Source organism: Rissa tridactyla, chromosome 2 (genome assembly GCF_028500815.1).
Source record: "Rissa tridactyla isolate bRisTri1 chromosome 2, bRisTri1.patW.cur.20221130, whole genome shotgun sequence".
Classification (NCBI taxonomy): domain Eukaryota; kingdom Metazoa; phylum Chordata; class Aves; order Charadriiformes; family Laridae; genus Rissa; species Rissa tridactyla.
In genome coordinates, this window is record NC_071467.1 from 9,386,423 (window position 1) to 9,405,401 (window position 18,979).

Below are 18,979 nucleotides of genomic sequence, written 5' to 3' on the forward strand. Positions count from 1 at the left end.
AAACCTCCAATGATCCAGGCATAATATGTGAACCTAAGAAAGAGAAACAGACTGCAGAAAAACAGAAAGTTACTTCAACCAATGCCCACTAATGAGGAATTTACGGAAGCTTCCTACCTAGATCTTCAGTTTCATAGTGAAGTGTTTATTACAAGAGGTTTGAAAGGAAATTGTTAGAACTAGTAGCAATTGAGTGCTAAGGACCAGATGGCATAAACTGAGCTCTAAAGGAAAAAAAAATACAAAATTTCAACAAAAATAGTCAAATGTCAGGGTACTGAGGGTACCAACAGTGGCCCTGGCCACCCACATCCCAGGCCAAGCTATGTCATCTGCATCCACCCCCATCTGTACATTCAAACACAGACAGCAATGGCTTTGAGTTGGGATGCAACACATCACTGAAAATGTCAGCTTAAGGCTTAAAAGACATCAAAAAAGGAAAGACTTGGTAGATATAAAGACACTGAGAACCAAACAGACAGGATGATGATGGCACTGACTGGATCTCTGGAATGCACACAGCAGCTTGAATCATGCGCCACACAGTTATCTTTCCTTGAAAAGTAGCAGAACTATAGAGAAGGGATGGAAAAGTAGCAGAAATATAAAGAAGGGGTGCAAAAATACTTTAAGGACAAAGCAGCTTTTCCAGTAGGAAAGACTATTCTGCTTAGACCAAAAAAATATGATAAAGGTTTTTAAAAAACAGAATTCGCCAAATCATTCACAATAGACATTACCCAATATTTTTCACAGTACGGGAATTAGAATGGTCCAGAAGTGGAGCACATACTTATGATCACAAAATTTATTGCAAGAGGATGCTAGGAAGGATGAAAGGTTAAAAGGTAATTAGGCAAAATCCCTGGAAGATGACTCCATAGGGGAGTGCTGAACACGATGATCTGGGTTCAGCCTACAGTTTGTGGCCTCTCCCGCCTGCAGGAGGATATCATAGAATCATAGAATGTGTTGGGTTGGAAGAGACCTTTAAAGGTCATCCAGTCCAACCCCCCTGCAGTAAGCAGGGACATCTTCAACTAGATCAGGTTGCTCAGAGCCTCATCAAGCCTGGCCTTGAATGTTTCCACCACATCTCTGGGCAACCTGTTCCGGTGTCTCACCACCGTCATTGTAAGGAACTTCTTCCTAATGTCTAATCTAAACCTGCCCTGCTCTAGTTTAAAGCCATTGCCCCTCATCCTGTCGCTACAATATATTCCAAGGATATATGGAAGCTACACGCATCTCCCATGTTTCTCACACTTTCTCCCTAAGCACCACTGCTGTCGCTGTAGGGGACAGGGTGGTGGATAAACAGCTTTGGTCTGCTCAGCATGGCCTCCCTGCCCCATCCCCATTTACTCCACGTTTAGGCAATATGATAAAACATTCGTGAATCCTGTTACCAGTAAGGATAAAAGCTGGAAATCTTAAAAGCTGCTAAAATAGATTAGCAAGTAATCTGAGGCTTTGTGATCAGCATCTTTCTCACTCCTCCTTTCACACCCTTGTCCTGCTCTGTAGTTCCTGGCAGGGGCTCAGGGTCCCTCACAGTGATTCCTTTGTAAAGGCGTTTTCTGTAGGATGGGCCCCTTCTGTTTTCAATGTTGGCTCTTGGTAAGAGGGATGAAGAACATTCCTCTGGGGACCAATAAGTTAGTGTAAGCCACAGTCCCGCAAGTATGCTAATACGAAACAAATGTAGGATCACGGTCTTAAATGCTCTCTCCTCCTACCCGCTGTTGAATCAAATCAAAGCAGAGTGAGGAGGAATAAACAGAAAAGCCCTGCTGGGGTGAATTTACTGTAAAAAGTCTGAAAAGGAGCATGTTCCTATCAGAACTGCCTGGTGCCCTGGGGACATGCGGGTACCCAACGTGCTACCCACACCTACGCCTCTGCCTCCTCCAGCGTCCACGCTGCTGAGTGTGAGAGTCAAAGATATTAAAAGAGAAATAAACCAGAGCAGAACTGGAGACACGCGCATGGCATGTAGCTGTCTGAACGCAGACTGCAGCTATATTCTCACGAAATACCTTCTCGGGAGTCAGGCTGCAGAAATTTTTCCCTGCTTAAATTTCCTGAGTCTGCCAATAAAAGCTGCAAGCAGCCCCAAGTCGTTGCTCCCCCCCCCTTCAAAAAAATAAAAATCATCAGGAGGGCTCAGCAAAGCACGTTCAAAGAGAAAACAACCAGTCCCAACAGATGGCAAGGCCTCTCGGAGGTTCCCTTGCAATATCCTTGGTGATCAGCCTCGGAGGCATGCTAACATTTTCATTTCTTAGTAAGCCTCTCTGTGCCCAAAGCACTTGGAGTGACTTGGAGCCGTAACACCCTGGGAAAGAGGTTCCTCCTTCTCTATCCGCGTGGTAAGACCGCGTCTTGCAGACAGAGCAATTACCTTCCCCGCAGGCGGCCCCCGCGCGAAGAACCCTGTGCCCCAGCCCTCCAGCGCAATCCTGAATATTTAGGTAGTGCTCTTCGGAGTGAAAGTTTTTCACTTTCCTCCTCCCCTCCGGCCCTTGGACATTTCTGCTGTCATTTCCATTTGGGGCACTGATTTGATGGTGTATTTTTAAAGAAATCTCTCAAAGCCCAAACCCATACATTTTTTCTGATTTTTTTTTTTTTTTTTTACTGGATTTGACAATTTCCATGGCCAGGTATGCAGTGACAGGAACAGGGAAAAAAAACTGCTCAGGATGAGAGAAAGAGATACCTTACAAGTTCAGTGGCATTTCACCAAAGGAAGGAGGCAGAACTCAAACCCACTGTTGCTGGCTTCCTTATTATTATCCCAGATATTCTGACTTAATGCCCCAGATCTTGGAGATGAGATAGTTATCATGGCTGCAAAGAAAAGCCTTGCTGTATGCAAAACTAAATGGCTAAAAAAGATCATAAAAGAAAATAAAAGGAAGGTGACATTTAAAAATTTATTGGAATGTTGTTCTTAACCCCAGAGAGTTTTTTGGACCCCGGTTTTTGGACATCAGAATCTGTCCGAGCTGAGAAGGGAACTAGTCTTTGGGGTTTTTTCCTAGAGACAGCAAGAGATGTGCTCATTATTGCCTTTCCAAACCTCATACATACCGCAGGCTGGGGGCTGTCCTCGTCTCTTTGTGCCCTGGACCTCTTGCCCTTTGGTGTCCACACACCAGCACTGTCCTCCCTGCTGACACTGCACCAGCGCGTAGCCCCCGTCAGCATCACAAGACGGCACGTAGGCGTGCTGGTAACGCAGGGCTGCGTACCGCTCCACCTCACACTTCGAGGGGCCTGCAAGGAAAACGGTATGTGTTAAGGAAGAAAGCTTAAAGTTTCAGAACCATCTCTGCTTGATCCTGTTGTTTGTCTATTTGGGAGGGAAAAAAAGGAAAAAAAAAAAATTTAATTTCCTGACTGTTTTCAGTCACACCTCGAGTACCAGCCCAAAATACGAATTCCCCACCCTCTTTTCCACTGGAGAAGTGGCCCCAGGGTTTTCTACTGTAGGTATTCATTTCTGAAAACCAAACAGAAAATAAAACTGCAGTGCATTTTTCAGCCGTAGCCGCGGGTAAGCGAAGTAGCAGCACCTCAGCGAGCTGTGCTGGAGGCAAGGTGAGCTCTGGCCCTTAACGCAGATGCAAAGCTGGTGAATAGAGACAGGGAGGCTAAGATGAAGGCAAACATCGATGTTTCTAAAGAGAACGAGGCATTGCTCCTGCAAAAGCATCTGTATCTGACTCTGGAGATTCGGTCTGGGACCACCCGATTTCTTTCATTTCCCTCTGCAGGGGATCTGAAGACCCTATTCCTGTCAAACTTTCCTTGATGACAGAGAAGCCAAAACTCCATAAAGCAAATTGTCTGAGTTATGATCTCTCCAATACTAGACTCCATCCTTCCAACAGAAATTTTGCTTGTTTATATAAACCCTGCAATCCTACAGTCTAAATATTTCTCACCTTCAAGAGCCCTCCAGCTACACTCAGCTACCAGGTTGAAAGAGCAAGAGCATCACAGCAGAACGACCTGTTCACCAAGGAAACCTGACAATTTTCCTAACGTGTGTGGCTTCAGGTGGCGGTGTGAGATCTGGGTAAGTCACCAAAGAAGTCCCCCCTCGGCGGCTGAGGAACGTGGTCACATCTCCATCTTGTGGCTGTTAGAGTTTCATCTGCGCCGGGAGCCGCTGCATCCCCAGCGGCGGTCAGAGCTGATTGCACAACACTGCCATGGGAAGGGGGAAGACGCTTCCCAGACTCCCCAGAATTATCAGCTGGTCCCAGAAAGAGAAAAACCGCCTGATGATGTGGCCGGAAAACTTACATCAGTATCTGCTTCATGTCTCTGGTGATGGAAAGGTCAGACAGCAACGTCAGAGGAATTTGGATGGGAGGATGAAGGATCACACCACGGGGTTCAAACTCTCCCCAGCCAAGGGAATTCTCTTGGGCTCTGCTGTATGGAGAAGGAGGTACCTGACCTCTTGTCCCACAGAGTTCACTGCCCATAGGCAGAGAAACTCTCCCCATTTGCCTGCCCTGACTGGGGCAGGAATGGACACAAGGGCAGATCCAGAAGCTCAGCCTGGCTGGCCAAGGCCCTACAAACTCTTGTGTGGCCTCCTGGGAATCGAGTGTGTTGTGGTTAATGCAAGATCCTTCCAATTTCTGAGTGTACCAACATAAATTAGGGAGCATTTTCTCAGGCTTTTAATTGAATAAATCATCAGATCCATCTCCATAATCTCAGGGCAAGAGATATGGAAAGTTCATTGGATTTCAACTAATGCGAACTTTAAGTGCATGGAAAGCGTTCTCAGAGGCCAGGTACAATCTGCTGGTACGAATGTACAATCTGGAGGTTAAAAGCCAGCTGTAATTCAGCGACCTTATTTCTTGCACCAAAACTGTGATATTATATGCTTGAGTGCAAGAGATTCCTAGAACAACTCTCCCCAATGGCAGCTGTCACATATAAGCTCCAAAATGGTCACTTTATTTACAGGGCATCGCCTGGGTGCTACTCACATCTGAACTTGCCAGAGGTAGCCAGCTGAACGCCCAGAAACCGCCTCTGCAGGATCCGATATACGCTGGTCTCCGTGAACGTGCGGGCAGGCTCCAGCGCAGAGAAAACCGTGTCGTAAACTTCATCGAGCAGCAGTTCCAAGCCTGGGAAAGAGAGACTGTTAGCACAGAGCCTGGTTTTAAGACAGAAGTCACCTGCTTTACACCAGAGCAGCAGAACTGGAAGCCTATCAGGAAAAAGAAAACCAGTCCTCTAAACAGACCAAACGCGAGCTTGTACTACACAATCCTGCTGCGCCGCACCATACAGCCCGCTGATGAGTGCCCAGGCACTAGCTCTAGGCCTTGACTTCTACCAAAACAAGCAGGAGGAACACGCTGTAACAGGCACTGTGCTGTGGTTTTGTTAGGCTCGGTCTGCAGCAGAGTAATTGATGGAATCTTGGAAACTGATGTCACCAAAAAACATTTCGGTTGTATACCAAAAAAAAAAAAAAAAAGGCATGCAGAAGTTTCCCTGAGTGAATAAATTTTTTAAGAACTTCTCACCCTTGTGGGAATTAAATGTTGAAGTTCTCATCTACCATCTAAATTATTTTTTTATTATTTTTTTAAAACCACAGTATCTAAGGAAGAGGATCTGGAAGTCCTCAACCTCCTCATCCCTCCTTCTTGGAAAAAACATTCTTTCTTCTAAAGGGTCCCATCAACTATTAACATGCCTAAAAGCTATCCTGAGGCTATGAGAGAAAAGGAAGGACCGTCTGATGTCCCTCCCCATGGCAAGGGGGTTGGATTAGACAATCTTCAAAGGTCCTTTCCAACCCAAACCATTCCATGATTCCACCTGAGCAAAAAGAAAACAGTTCAGTCTTTATGTTCCTCCGCATTTGCTAATTGGACTTATCAAATATGACACAGCTTTCTAGTGTGGGCAGAGGCTGGACATTCAGAAATCCTACTCCACCATCCCAAAAAAGACAGGATTAGCTCCCGGGCAGCAACTCCACTTGCTACTGACTGAAGCTCTGCTTCTAAGGTGGGTTTTCGTTAGTGAGCTCCAGCCCATCCCATGGATGCTAAACTGGTCACAGTGGTTTCACCCCTTGTAAGAATGAAATTGAACTCCCAAATGAATCCGAAGACTGATACGTGTTATTTGTCCTTTCCCTTGGGAATTCAAAGCCACTCAAGTCAGAGGATCAGCTGCTGGTGGGTACTTACCGGTGTCTGCTAGCTCTCTGCCCAGGCTGTCGGTGCAGTAACAGTACCCAGAGACCTCCGGGAACGTCTCCCGCAAGGAGCTGAATGTTTGGAAAGCCCTCGGGAGCCTGGAAGGAAAAACAGCCCCCTGTGAGGAGCCCAGGGAGGCCCGTTGACAACAACTAACCATCGTCTCTTTCCCTCCCATACTTGTATGGCAAGGATGTCTGTGGAGCACAAAGGCATTACAAAACCCTTTGGTCCTTGTGGCGACCAGGCTCTGACATGGTCCAGATTGGTGTTTCAGAAGGATAAGAAGTCTCCTAAATGCCATTTTTTTTAAACAAAAACAGGACATTCTCCCTTCAGACAGATTTCTGACCATTCCTAAGCAGGTACCCAGCACCTACCACTCATTTTCATTTCTACTCTCATGTTTGAAAGCCTGTCAAAGAGTGTAAAATAGATAGATGTTGGCTTAATGTTATTACAACACCCGTTCATTAGCTCCTTCCACAAAGCTGCACAGGATGGCAGAGTGCCTAAACAAACAGGTTGCCTCCTCTTCCCTGCATGCTACGGACGCTTTCTGCACTGAATTAAGCACAAAAGCTGATAAAAACCTCACTAATCTTTTTCATTTTCAGAGCATGGCTCAACAGATTAAGGAGAAAGGGGGTTTAACATATTACAAGTAATATTGACTCGTACTTCTGGAGATCAAAGAGACGCTAGTTTCCAGTATAATATTCTAGGAGTGACAACAGCCAAATTCCAGCAAAACAATCATTTAGGAAGGAAACTTAATAAGGTCAGAGTTCGAAAAAACATAATAAATGTGATCTTATCCAGCAGACACTCTAGGGTTTCTCCAAGCAAACAGAAGATAAGTTTTTTCTAGATTCAGGCAATATGACCATTGGAACAATTTTTCTGAGTTCCAAAACAATCGTATTATTTTACAGACACATACCCTTACCCTGAAATACAATAAAGGCCTGGTGTTCCAGCTGCATATAGTTTATTTGGGAAAAATCTAACAGCAGGGAAGTGGAATTTTCTGCTCAAGACATTCAGAGAATTACACAAAAAGTAGATTGTTACCAAGGAAGGACATTTAGCAGTAAGAGTAATGGTAAATTAGGCCCAGATAAACTGGGAAAAAGGTTGATGTTCCAAAGCACTTTATGGCAACTCTGCACAGTTGTGACCATGACCAGCCCCAGTTCCAGTGCCACCCTTCTGCAGCCTCAGGGCTGCTCCGTAGCACGTACAGTCTGCAGTGCCCCTGGGAAATGCAACAAAAGTAGAAAGAAGGAAGAAATTTTTTACACTGAGGGTGGGGAAACACTGTCCCAGGTCGCCCAGAGAGGTGGTAGATGCCCCATCCCTGGAAACATTCAAGGACAGGCTGGACAGGGCTCTGAGCAACCTGATCTAGTTGAAGATGTCCCTGCTTATTGCAGGGGTTGGTGAACTGGATGACCTTTAAAGTCCCCTTCTAACCAAAATTAGTCTATGATTGTATGAAACGCTTGTCTGGCTCAGAACCAGTGGTCAGGTGAGAGGAGTGGAGTAATGGCCCTTTGCCACATTCAGGTGTCTGCCTGAGAGCTCTGCCACCTCTTGCCAGGAGAGCTGAAGATGTTACTGCTTCCTCAGTGTATCAAAGCACAAACTGGGGAATGCATGAAGCATCAGCAACCCCTGGCAGACAAAGGGGCTGGTAACTTCAGCGTTGTCCCAGCATCATCCAGCAGCTTGCACATCCCTGCGTGGCACCGCTTCACTCTGGCACTCTCCCACATCTTCAAATTAAAAGCCTAATGACTCCCTCCACTTTGGATCATCAAGTCTTGCTCTGCTGCTGACATCGGCATGATAAAAGCAATCAAAATGTCATACTTCAGGGCACAGAGGGACTTCTGTCAACATTAAAACAATGCAAGTTAAGATATATAGAGCTAGATACCATCTTTCTACGGTCTTCTATGTACACATGGATATAAATGGCTTGGGGCACTTCAAGAGCTTTCTACTCTCCTGAATTATCATGCACGGGCCAATGCCCAACAAGGAAAATCATCTTTTCTCTTCTTAGGAGAGCAATGCCCCTATATTCAAAGGCAGAGTTCTGCGCTGCTCATGTCCCTGGAACTCATCACCTCAGCATCGCAACGTCTAGCTCAGGGAAACAGGATGCAACAAAAAAAAACTCTGCACGCTGCTTTCTTTCACCCTCAATGTTAAGAAGTCACATGTATAATTATACGACTTTTATATGGGGCAGATGTATAGTCATATCCTGTCATTCTGGTTATATTTAGCTGTACTCTCAACTGGGAACAAAAAAAAGTACAAACAGATATAAATTAGGCCCTCACAAACACGAGGACAGAACTTTGCTCATCTTGCTTGGAAAACTCACTTCCAACTGCTTCTTTTCTTTTCTTTTCTTAGCCTCTTTTTAATCACAGCCCCGGAGATGAGTAGCGATAACACAGACTCCCTCATCTATCAGACCCAGTCCAAAACAATGGCTGAAGCAAAGCTAACTACATTTCAGTTCTGGATAAATTTATAGTGTACCCATGCGTTTCAGCAAAAATGCTTGCACTCAAAAATATGGAAAAGTAAATAAATGTGAGGTTGCTGACCTTTTCTCCCAACAGTGAATCTCTGCTCTTGGCTTCCAGCAAAGGTAACTCATTACTGATCTTTAAAAGCAGGTTTGCAAGTAACCGCTTCTATGTTTCTATGAGCAGCTCAAGTTACAGCTGCCCTTCTCATTGACTACTCAGAAACAGAGGGAGAAATGCAAATCATGGCTTTTTCATAGAATCACAGAATCATTTCCGTTGCCAATGAAATAATACATAAATAGGACAGAACCTCCAGTGAGCTGGGATAAAGAGACTGGCACGAGGTCTTTAGTCTGATGAAAATTATAGCAAGAAAGTAAAAAGATCTTCCTCGACTTTTTAATTTTTTGATATTTCTCCCCAGTCCATAGGCCATAGGGCCTTCTATATGATTGACCAACCAAGCAGGACTCAGGCACAGTCTGTATAAAATAAGTAACAGTAGCCAGGTAACTGAGGTGAGGCAGGAAATGTGGGCTCATCTTTTTTTCCGAAAGTCTTCCCCTTGGGAAAATCTTAGCTCTAAGCCACTGAATTTCTACATTTATTTTTTCTAACATACTGATTTATTCTGGATTATTTATAAAGGTGTAAACAATTTGGAAAGGGAGTTAGTTTGACAAGTCTAGATTTCAAAAATCAGTCTGTGGAACCAAAGAAAGTTGCTCCACTGGTTCCACATGAACATGAAATGTGGGTTTAAATCCCTGCTCTGCTATAGTCCTTTGCTGTGGAACTCATCCCTTCAACTCCATACTCTGGCCACATTTTAATGGGACGAGGTAATGACATTTCAGGCAGAAATACTGTGAAAATAAATGTTAATGACCTGAGATACTCAGATGTGATGATAAAGGGTTAAGTCAATGCCACAATTAGAAAGGTAGACAGCTGGCAGTGAAACGATCCTGCTGTGATTAATTACATGACACAGACACAAGAAAAGCCAATCTCCCAGGCCTTTGCAGACAAATCTCCCAAGGGGAGAAAAAAAACCCAAAAAGTTAATTTAAAGCATTGCTTTCTCCTCTGCAATTGTTGTTTTAGAATTTCCACACTCCACAGGCCAAAGAAAAAAAAACCAGCCAGATTATTTTGCTCTTGCCAAAATAATCTCTCCCGAAGCTCTGACAAATTTGTGCTGTGCATTTGGACCTGCCTTTCAGTTTTGTTTAAATTAAAAAAGAAAACCCTCAAAATAGAAAAATTGGCATTTACAATAAAATGCCTTTGCTACTACAGAGCCAAGTCAGAATGAGACATTACATTTACTCCACTGCCCTCCACCGGAAAAATGTGTTGGCTGAGATGCCAAGATAACGGCACTTTGCAAGAGACCAAGTGGTTTCTCTGGAGTGTCTGAACATCTGCACTGAAATGAACTCCTCTCCCTGTGGTTCCCCTTCTCCATTCCTTATTTCTCCACCTGAGCATTAATTCCCAGCTCCTCCACAGGACAACGGCTTTTTGCTCCAACAGACAAGCATTTGATCCAGCGTTTTGGAGTCTTCCCCAGCCCACTCCAACCACCCAAAGCCAGTTGTATGTCAGCATTACCATCCACCACTTGCAGGTTCACCTGTGTAACCAACCCTGCACTGCCTAAATGGAAGAGAGTTTCCCCACCATCATGTGGAACTTGCTCTTTTCATGTTTCCACTTGTCCCTCTGTTTTCATCTCCCATATGGAATCATCTTTCCTACCTCATACGTACATTTGAATTCCACTCTTCCTTCCACATTTATCCCATCTGCTGCTGTGTGTCTGCCTGAAAGGTAGCCCTGGCTACTTTTCCAAATACGGATCACAATGTGGTATCCACTGCTGTGTGAGGACACACTGATTAGACGGCAGGGATGGAATATCGAGCTTTTCTAAATGAGAAAATTTAATTCAGAAGTCGTCCATTCATTAACAGAAAATAACATCATGTGGGGTCAACAGAAGGAGGGCTTCATGTGGAATAAAAAAATGCAGTAAGACACACTGAATTGAAGAGGTATGTAGCATTGCCTCCCTGTTTCAGAAGCCTACGCTCTTACCTGTTATAACTATGAACGAGATCAAAAAACATCATGTCTGTAGTGTTGACAAACTTGCACTGGACAGACAGAAACTCTCCATCTGCTGAGCACTGTGGTGGGCTCTTCTCCCCAAACCCATGAAGAATGCGACGGTCTCGGATCTCACAGTTCCCCGGACCTGATGGGGAAAAAAAGTAATGTTTACTAGTGTTTTAAGTTCCCACAAAAAGGTGAGTAGTTATATTACTTGAGTAGTTTATATTACTTACACCGCGTTGGCTTTCCTCTCTGTCTGGTGCCATAAATCTCCATTCCCTCTGGATCTACACACCAGCACTGACCCAGCTCCGTGTCACACTGCACCGCATCAAACGCCCCTGAATCCAGGCACTGAGGGATGTAGGAGATGCTGCTGCTGTTGATGTAGCGACTGACCAAGATTCTCTGCTTTTGCAACTGGCAAAAGGATAAGCCTGTAGTACCAGAGAGGGGCACTGTTAGAGAAAGGTACTTGTTGGGCACTGAATCATTTATTAAGGCAACATCTGAGTTTTCTGAGAGCCGCAAGTTCTGATTCTGCCACTCAGTGGCATGAGGACATTGATGGACTTGAGGTCATGAAAACTAGTATACAGAAACCCACCACAGAGGGGGTTGAAGCCCTCCAACTCAAAAGCCAAAAAATTAAGTTGATCTTTCATGATTTACATTACTGTGACCTTCATGAATACAGATCATGCAGGTGTATCAGGTTTCCATGACAAGCTCCAAAGAAACTCCAGATCTTCTACAAGAAAGACCCAGCAAATTACAACAAACTAGAGTCCATCAAAGTCCAGGGCGAACCTGTTCTTGATTTTAGCAGTTCAAATGCAGATTTAAATGGCTCTTTACCCAATCTCAACAAAAATAGAAACTCGTGACTTACAAGATACGGGATATCCGTTCTGTTTGCTGCCAGGTACCTCAATGCCATTCTCATCCACACACCAACACGAAAGACCATTCCTACTGCACTGAACTGTCCTGAAGAAGATCACAAGTAATATATTTCACTTTGTGAATGACAGAGTCCTCAGTCAGTATGGGATATAAACCAAGACAGAAAGCAAGCCAAACAAGTTCAAGTGTTTCAACACTGCAAATAACGGAATCAGAAAGGGCTGTGTTTATGGTGACTCCAAATCCACCTGGTGGGAGCTCTTAATTCTAGTAGTTCTCTGAAGTCTTCAGGAACTGCAGATAAGTGACTTGAAGTCAGTCAGGACGCAAGCAGGTTGGACGGAATCCTAATTCTCAGTATTCAAGAATTGCCACACATTTTGAGACATTTTTAAAGTCAAATCTAGCATGGGCTAGGTCCTCCACCCTAGGCAACAATAAGGTAATAGTAGAGAACGTTACAACTTGCACTCCCCTCAACCGCACCTTTAACCCATTAACTTCATGCATCTTCAAGCAACAAGCTGCTCTCTAAACCACCATTCTCCACGTGCTTTAGTTCCTTCACTGCCTTTAGAAGGAAACCCAGCTGTGCTACTTACAGCAGGGTGGATAACTTCTCCAAGTCTGCTTGGCTCAGCTGTGCCAGGTGGCACGCTGATTGCAGACCATGTGCCCATGAGCATGTGTAGGAAGACAGCAGCTGCATTACACAATAAGCTGCACCAAGTATTTAACATGCAAATAACGCTGCTGAGATTAGCCTATTAATATTAGATTGACCTCATAACCCAGAGATTATTTCCAGCAACATGGAATTCATTCAGGAGGAGCTGGATCTGCAACATGGCTCAATGAAGTCCCTTCAGTCTCCTGCACCCTCCAGTCCCCTGACACGGAGGCTCTTCAAAACCGAAGTTAAAGCCTTCATTCGTAATGAAAGGTCATGTCACATAACAGCAGAATAATAGCAGGGATGAATACCTGAACTGGCCATCTTCTGAGCACTGAGGAACGTAGGTTTCTCCTCCTGAAAATGCCTTTTCCCTCTGAAGTTCGCATGGACGTAACGGTTGGGAATCTGCCTGGTACTCTGAAAGCAGCAAGAAGGTAAACACATAAGGGTGGTTTCACCACAAGCCTCTTCTTCTCAAACCCCTGTTAGTGCCAACACTGCATGGTAAAAGTCCCAGGTTTGTGTGTCCCTGGTTGTTTCCCCATTGCTCCTTGCGTACATTTTTGTATGGGACAGCACAGGGAGGTACTGGACGCACTCGCTGGGCTGCCAGCTGCAGGATCAGCACACGACGGAGGTGCTCCTGAACCCCTTTCCCAGGCCTGTATTTAATTAGCTTCAGCTCTGTTCTGTACTGGTATAGCTATCATTTTCCATGTACTCAATTAATTGTGGCTATCACCAGAAAACAGCCCTTTGCCATAACCACACACATCACTATTAACATTTTAGGAGTATTTATTCTTTACTGAAGCTAAGTCACTCACTATTCTACTGAAAGGAGAGGTATTTCTTCATAGTCTTACGAAAAACCTAAAAAGAATCAATGTCTAGCAGTTAGCACCAGGGTAGTTCATATTCTCAATTTTTAGCAGGGCAAATGACCAAGCGATACTGAAGCCACTTAGCAAGAAAACAGTTGACTCCTCAGTTCTTAATGGACTCAAAACCACATTTCGATGCTGTTTTAGGAGAATGATGAATATTCAGTAAGTTCTTTTGTACAGAACAGATTAGTTGATCCAACACTTTCTCTGTCAATATATGATGAATGTCATGCTCTTAATTCCATTGACTAGTTCTATGAAAATACAGCAAACAAGGATAACCATAGCTACAGCGATTTAGACCAAAGTTTCACTTAAGCCAATATTTGGTCCGAGTGTGACCATACATAGTAGTGCAAATAAACCAGAAACCAAAATACTTTGACAATTTGCAGCTCAGGGATTTCTTTAACCACAGATGGTTTCTGTGCGCCCAAGATCACTGAATCACTTCTGTTCCTATGAGTTTTCCCTGTGTCCCCTTAAGCCCATGTGAAATATTCGTGAGACTGTGAAGGGAATTTAGTTAGCTCACCCACAGACATCCACACATAGGCAAACCTCACCATTTTCATCTCCAATGCGCCTCTGAGCCCGTCGCTCTGGGGTGTGTGGAGATCCCGTTGTACAGTGCTAGAGAGGGTCTACTAAGATATCTGAGTTAAGAGATTGATGGAAGATTCAAATTGCTTGTTGTGCAGGACTGTCAAACTCAGACCAGGGAACTGGGGACAGCACTCAGACTGTCCAGTATCTTAAATCAAAGTTCAAGCATAAACTAGACGGTAGCAGATACAAGTAGAAGTTATAATCTTAGGACCTTCACATCCCTGCAGCACCACCTTTTCTTAGTCAAGCTCCTTCTCTAGCCCAGCCTCTTCTTCCAGAAAACAGTGTTTTTTCCACTCAAAATCCAGGTGTACTGAACTCAGATAACCTATAAAGATCCTTATAGTTTAGCGTTTAACCTGGAGCCCAAGCCCACAGCACACAACAACAAGCTAAGTTTGCCATATGTGAGATTTAAGACCATTACACACTTCATCAGAACCATACACAGAGCAGCACAAAGAGCGCAGTCGCCCCTGGACACAGGCGAAGGAAAAGAACAAGTGTACTTACCGAATATATTGGCCGCTGCTACGCTAATAAAGCAGCAAAGAAGGGTGCAAAATGGGACGGAGCCCATCTTGCGAGGGGAGAGCTCCATCCCCTTTTGTCAGGGAGGCAGCCCAGCACACCCCAGGCAGCCTTCACCCACCTTTTTATAGCAACCATCATGTGGACGGGGTCACTTATGCGCCGGTCGACTGACCGCAAAATGGGGCGAGTGACGCATACGATGCTCCTGAGAAAACCGCAAGAGGCCTGTTCACCTGGAACGGCCCTGGTGGTTCTCGTCCTCATTCCCGCTCCGGGGAGCACGGCCGAGCTCACTCATCGGAGAGGACAACAAGCGGCAGCAGGCACAGGGGGGACTTCGTTAAATCAACATGCAAATCGAGCACATTGACATGACCCCGGCCAGAGCTCTGTCTCTCGCCTGCGCTGTGGGTGCAACCAGAATTTGTGCTTTGTGTCAGAAATACCCATTTTTGTGTCCCTAGAGAGCCCAGCCTGCCGAGGGGACAGGCGAGAGTTAGGCCTCCAAGCGCTGCAGCACCGGGAGCAAATACAATTCATAACGTGGTTATTTATGAAGTGAAAAACAGGATGGATGTAGCTCCACTGACTGTGAAGGGAATTGAGGGTCGGAGTCAGTTCCGTCTGACCTTTTTCTTTTACCCCTACTTGCACCATGCACTTTTGTAGACACTTTTGTACCTGACGGGAAGCAGCTCGGCTTCCTGGGCTTCATCTTTCAGGTGTAAGATCAGTATAAACATTAAGTATATTAAGTCCAGCTTTTTAGTACTAATTACATGCAAGATCCTCAACCTAAAACATATCAGAAATATTGTTTCCTTGGTTCCAGAGTATTTAGGGGACTGGAACACCTCTCTTTTATGAAGAAAAGCTGAGGGACTTGGGTCTCTTCAGTCTGGAAAGAAGATGCCTGAGGGGGGATCTTATCAACACTTATAAATACTTAAAGGGTGGGTGTCAGGAGGATGGGGCCAGGCTCTTTTCAGTGGTTCCTGGCAATAGGACAAGAGGTACTGGGCACAAACCTGACCATAGGAAGTTCCACCTAAACATGAGGAGGAACTTCTTTCCTTTGAGGGTGGCAGAGCCCTGGCACAGGCTGCCCAGAGAGGTGGTGGAGTCTCCAGCTCTGGAGACATTCCAAACCCGCCTGGACGCGTTCCTGTGCAACCTGCTCTGGGTGACCCTGCTCTGGCAGGGGGGTTGGACTAGATGATTTCCAGAGGTCCCTTCCAACCCTTCCGTTCTGTGATCATCTCTTACTTGTCCACCTCTTACAATCATCGGTTAGCATTTACTTGCACCAGGAATTACGAGAACTCACCCTGACTTATGTAAAGCTTGCTGGTTCAGAAGAATTTGCTAAATAGTAAGAGAAGCACATGTTCAAGGCTCAGTTTAGGCTGATTTCAGGAAGAAGTGAGAGCAGCGCTCTTGTTTGTGATTCATGGGTACTGGGCAGTCTGGAAACGACTCTACTGACACTCTCCTACAGACTAAGACTGTGCTAACAGTAATTCAAGCATCCTTCCGCCTAGGCTGCAGACTGCTACGGTGTTTGATATGTCTGGTAAATGTGATCCCAAACAGCAGTACAATCTTGCTTTAGCCTGGTTAACCTTTTTAAAATTATTAGGACTATATTCGGATTCCACTTTCCAGCAACCTACTCTGGACTTGAGGAAAGTCAATCGTCCACAGAAAGATCAAGCTGGGAAAAGATGAAGAACGCGTCCAGCACAGGCGACACACCAAAAAAAGACAACTTTCAGAGGCATAAAGAAGAAGAGTCCTGTAACAGCCTCGATTAAGCAGGAACAGAAAGAAAATGAGTTTCTGTATTAGTATAGTATTTCTAGGGAAACATACGGGCAGAGCAAAGGAACAGGACTAAACGGAGAATAGCCGGCATTAGCACCAGGGGGGCAGAAGCAAGAAAGGTGAAAAGTTTGACCCTGACGTCTATTTCTGACTCAAGAATACTTCAGGAGTCTCTAATTAGGCCAGGTTTGTGTCTGGCCCCCAGTGCAGTGGGGCAGATCCAGGACAGCACCAAGAGGCAGCCCAGTGTCAGGGGCTCTCCAAGGGCAGCAGCATCAGGGCTCACGGGCACAACGATGTTTCCAAGCCACAGAAACACAACCAGAACGTGCGTGTGATACCAATTTAGTCCACTTTTCTAAAGTTGGTAAAAAAAAAAAAAGTAATTCGGGTTCCTTGCACAGCAAATGGGGAGAGAAGCAAGGTCAGTAATGTAGGCTCCTCTGTTCTTTGCTACCACAGGACATTAGTAGCTGATAACAGAGTAAGGCAGACAGGAAACCAAGGAGGTATCAAAGGGCTATTACTAAGAGAAAGAAGCACAAATCTGCAATATCTACATAATGTTGATTCCAAAGATTACTTTTATTTCCTTCAGAAACACGCAGAAAACAACCTCTGAACTCTGCAAGCTGGGAAGAACAGCCAAGCGTTAAAAGTCTCTTAAAAAACCAAGTGAGGGAGTGAGTTTTGGCAACTGGCATCACTTAAACCACTTCTAGATGTGCGTCAAACCAAGATGGGCATCGCAGTACATGCAAGTTCAATGGGATGCAACAGGCCATGGATTTAAAAAAAAAAAAAGAGAGAAAGAAAAAAAAAGTAGTTTATAGAGCAATATGCACAATCCACATTCTTCACAGAAAAGAAGGCACTTGTCATCTATGGCTGGTCAAATCCAAATTAAGAAAAGCCTCACTGAATAACTTTCAGTGTAAGGACAACTGAATTGACCTCTACTTTTAGCACCTGAGAAAACAGGGAAGAATATCTTAAAATAGCTCACCGATGGAGGGGAGGAGTAAGAGGAAAAGGTACCTGTGGCCAATATGGCCTTAAAACTAACACGTCTTCAGAATCATTGCTCCAGGGCTGGAAATGAGGGTTTCCTTTGCTGTACACACCAGCAAAGCTACTCCATCCAGACTATAATCATTGGGGGAAAGAAAAATGTCAGTGTGATGAAATATTGAAATCACAGAGCTCAAGGGAGAAGCAGAGCATTTAGTCATTCTTCCAGTTTTGCATATGCTTTTTTGGGGGAAAAGACGGTTTGTGCTACTGCAATTTTTACATAGTCAAAAGCCCAAGGGTAAATGATTCCTGTATATGGACACATAAATACCTATACCCACTGAAAAGTTGCTCTCACCCAAATAAACCTTGAGCCTGAGAAGTAAACCTTACTTTAAGAAACCAACTTAAGGGAGCCTCCTGGATGAGGCAGCAAATAGGAAGCAAAAATTTTAGGACTGAAAAACATTGTCGGACTATGCCCATATCAATTAGTTCACTTATTTTTCCATAATAATCTGCTTTTCTATGTTAAGCAAACCACTAATATTGGACAATCGTTTCCCACATTTTAAGAAAACTATGTAAAACCATAGACTCACACCATTTGTTAGCAACTTATTACGCTTACAGCTAGAGGAGAACTATGTTTTACGCTTGGTACACGTCTTCCAAGCATGAGACATTTGTCTCAATCTTCTTCACAGGATTTTGGCAGATAAAATAACAAGACCTCCTGAAGTACTTATCTCTATCATCTCTGCTTAAGTTTTAAAAAGTCCCCATGTGTTGTGAAATTAAAAGATGTCAAGGAAAAAAAGCACAGCCAAAAAAACCCCCAGATAATACAAGTTTTAGTCACTTCATACATGACACGTTCTCCAGATTGAAAGAATGGTGGCGAAGTTCCAGTAATTTAGCCAGATCAGAAAAATGGGCAGAGGCCTTCGCAATCTTTTTTGTATTGTAATTTGCCAGCTGGCGAAGTGCCTTGGTGACAAAAGAACCCAAAGTAGCCCACGTAAGAACACATGAATTTGCCTTTGTCCCTGCAGAAATGAACTATTTCTAGGACAGGTAAAATGGTGTTTTTCTTACTTATCCATTGGAGGTAACACAGAATGGTTCAGGTTGGAAGGGGCCTTAAAGATCATCTAGTTCCAACCCCCTGCCATGGGCAGGGACACCTCCCACTAGACCAGGCTGCTCAAAGCCCCATCCAGCCTGGCCTTGAACACCTCCAGGGATGGGGCATCCACAGCTTCTCTGGGCAACCTGTTCCAGTGTCTCACCACCCTCACAGTAAAGACAGTTTTCCTTTATCTAGTGATGCAAGGTAGAAAAATGATTACTTTATTCTCAAGACAAGTGGGATGCGTTGAAACCCCAAGTCAGTTCTGCAACCCGCAATGGTGCGACGGAGGGATTTACTCACCAAATCAGCTCAAAGTTTGACAAAAGCAAGGTGACGGAGTGAGAAAGGGCACCGGCAGCCACAGAGGACAGCAGCAGGGTGCCAAACTTCTGGTGTTTGTAGGACAAAACCACTTTTGGTCTTTTCAATAATGCAATATTTAACCTTTTCTGAACTGAGGGCAC

At 44.6% G+C, this 18,979-nt stretch overlaps 1 protein-coding gene across 1 annotated transcript in view; it reads right to left on the reverse strand.

Annotated features, from left to right (window-relative positions):
* TG (thyroglobulin) overlaps window positions 1-14,588 on the reverse strand; it is a 158,989-nt gene extending 144,401 nt beyond the window's left edge. The window contains exons 1-8 of the mRNA XM_054193484.1: window positions 14,522-14,588; window positions 12,821-12,929; window positions 11,823-11,920; window positions 11,164-11,367; window positions 10,913-11,072; window positions 6,249-6,355; window positions 5,025-5,168; window positions 3,100-3,285 (exon numbers count right to left, since the gene is read on the reverse strand). Of these exons, the coding sequence (XP_054049459.1) occupies window positions 3,100-3,285; window positions 5,025-5,168; window positions 6,249-6,355; window positions 10,913-11,072; window positions 11,164-11,367; window positions 11,823-11,920; window positions 12,821-12,929; window positions 14,522-14,588 (1,075 nt within the window). The remainder of the gene's footprint in view (window positions 1-3,099; window positions 3,286-5,024; window positions 5,169-6,248; window positions 6,356-10,912; window positions 11,073-11,163; window positions 11,368-11,822; window positions 11,921-12,820; window positions 12,930-14,521) is intronic.
* Between the last annotated feature and the right edge of the window lie 4,391 nt (window positions 14,589-18,979).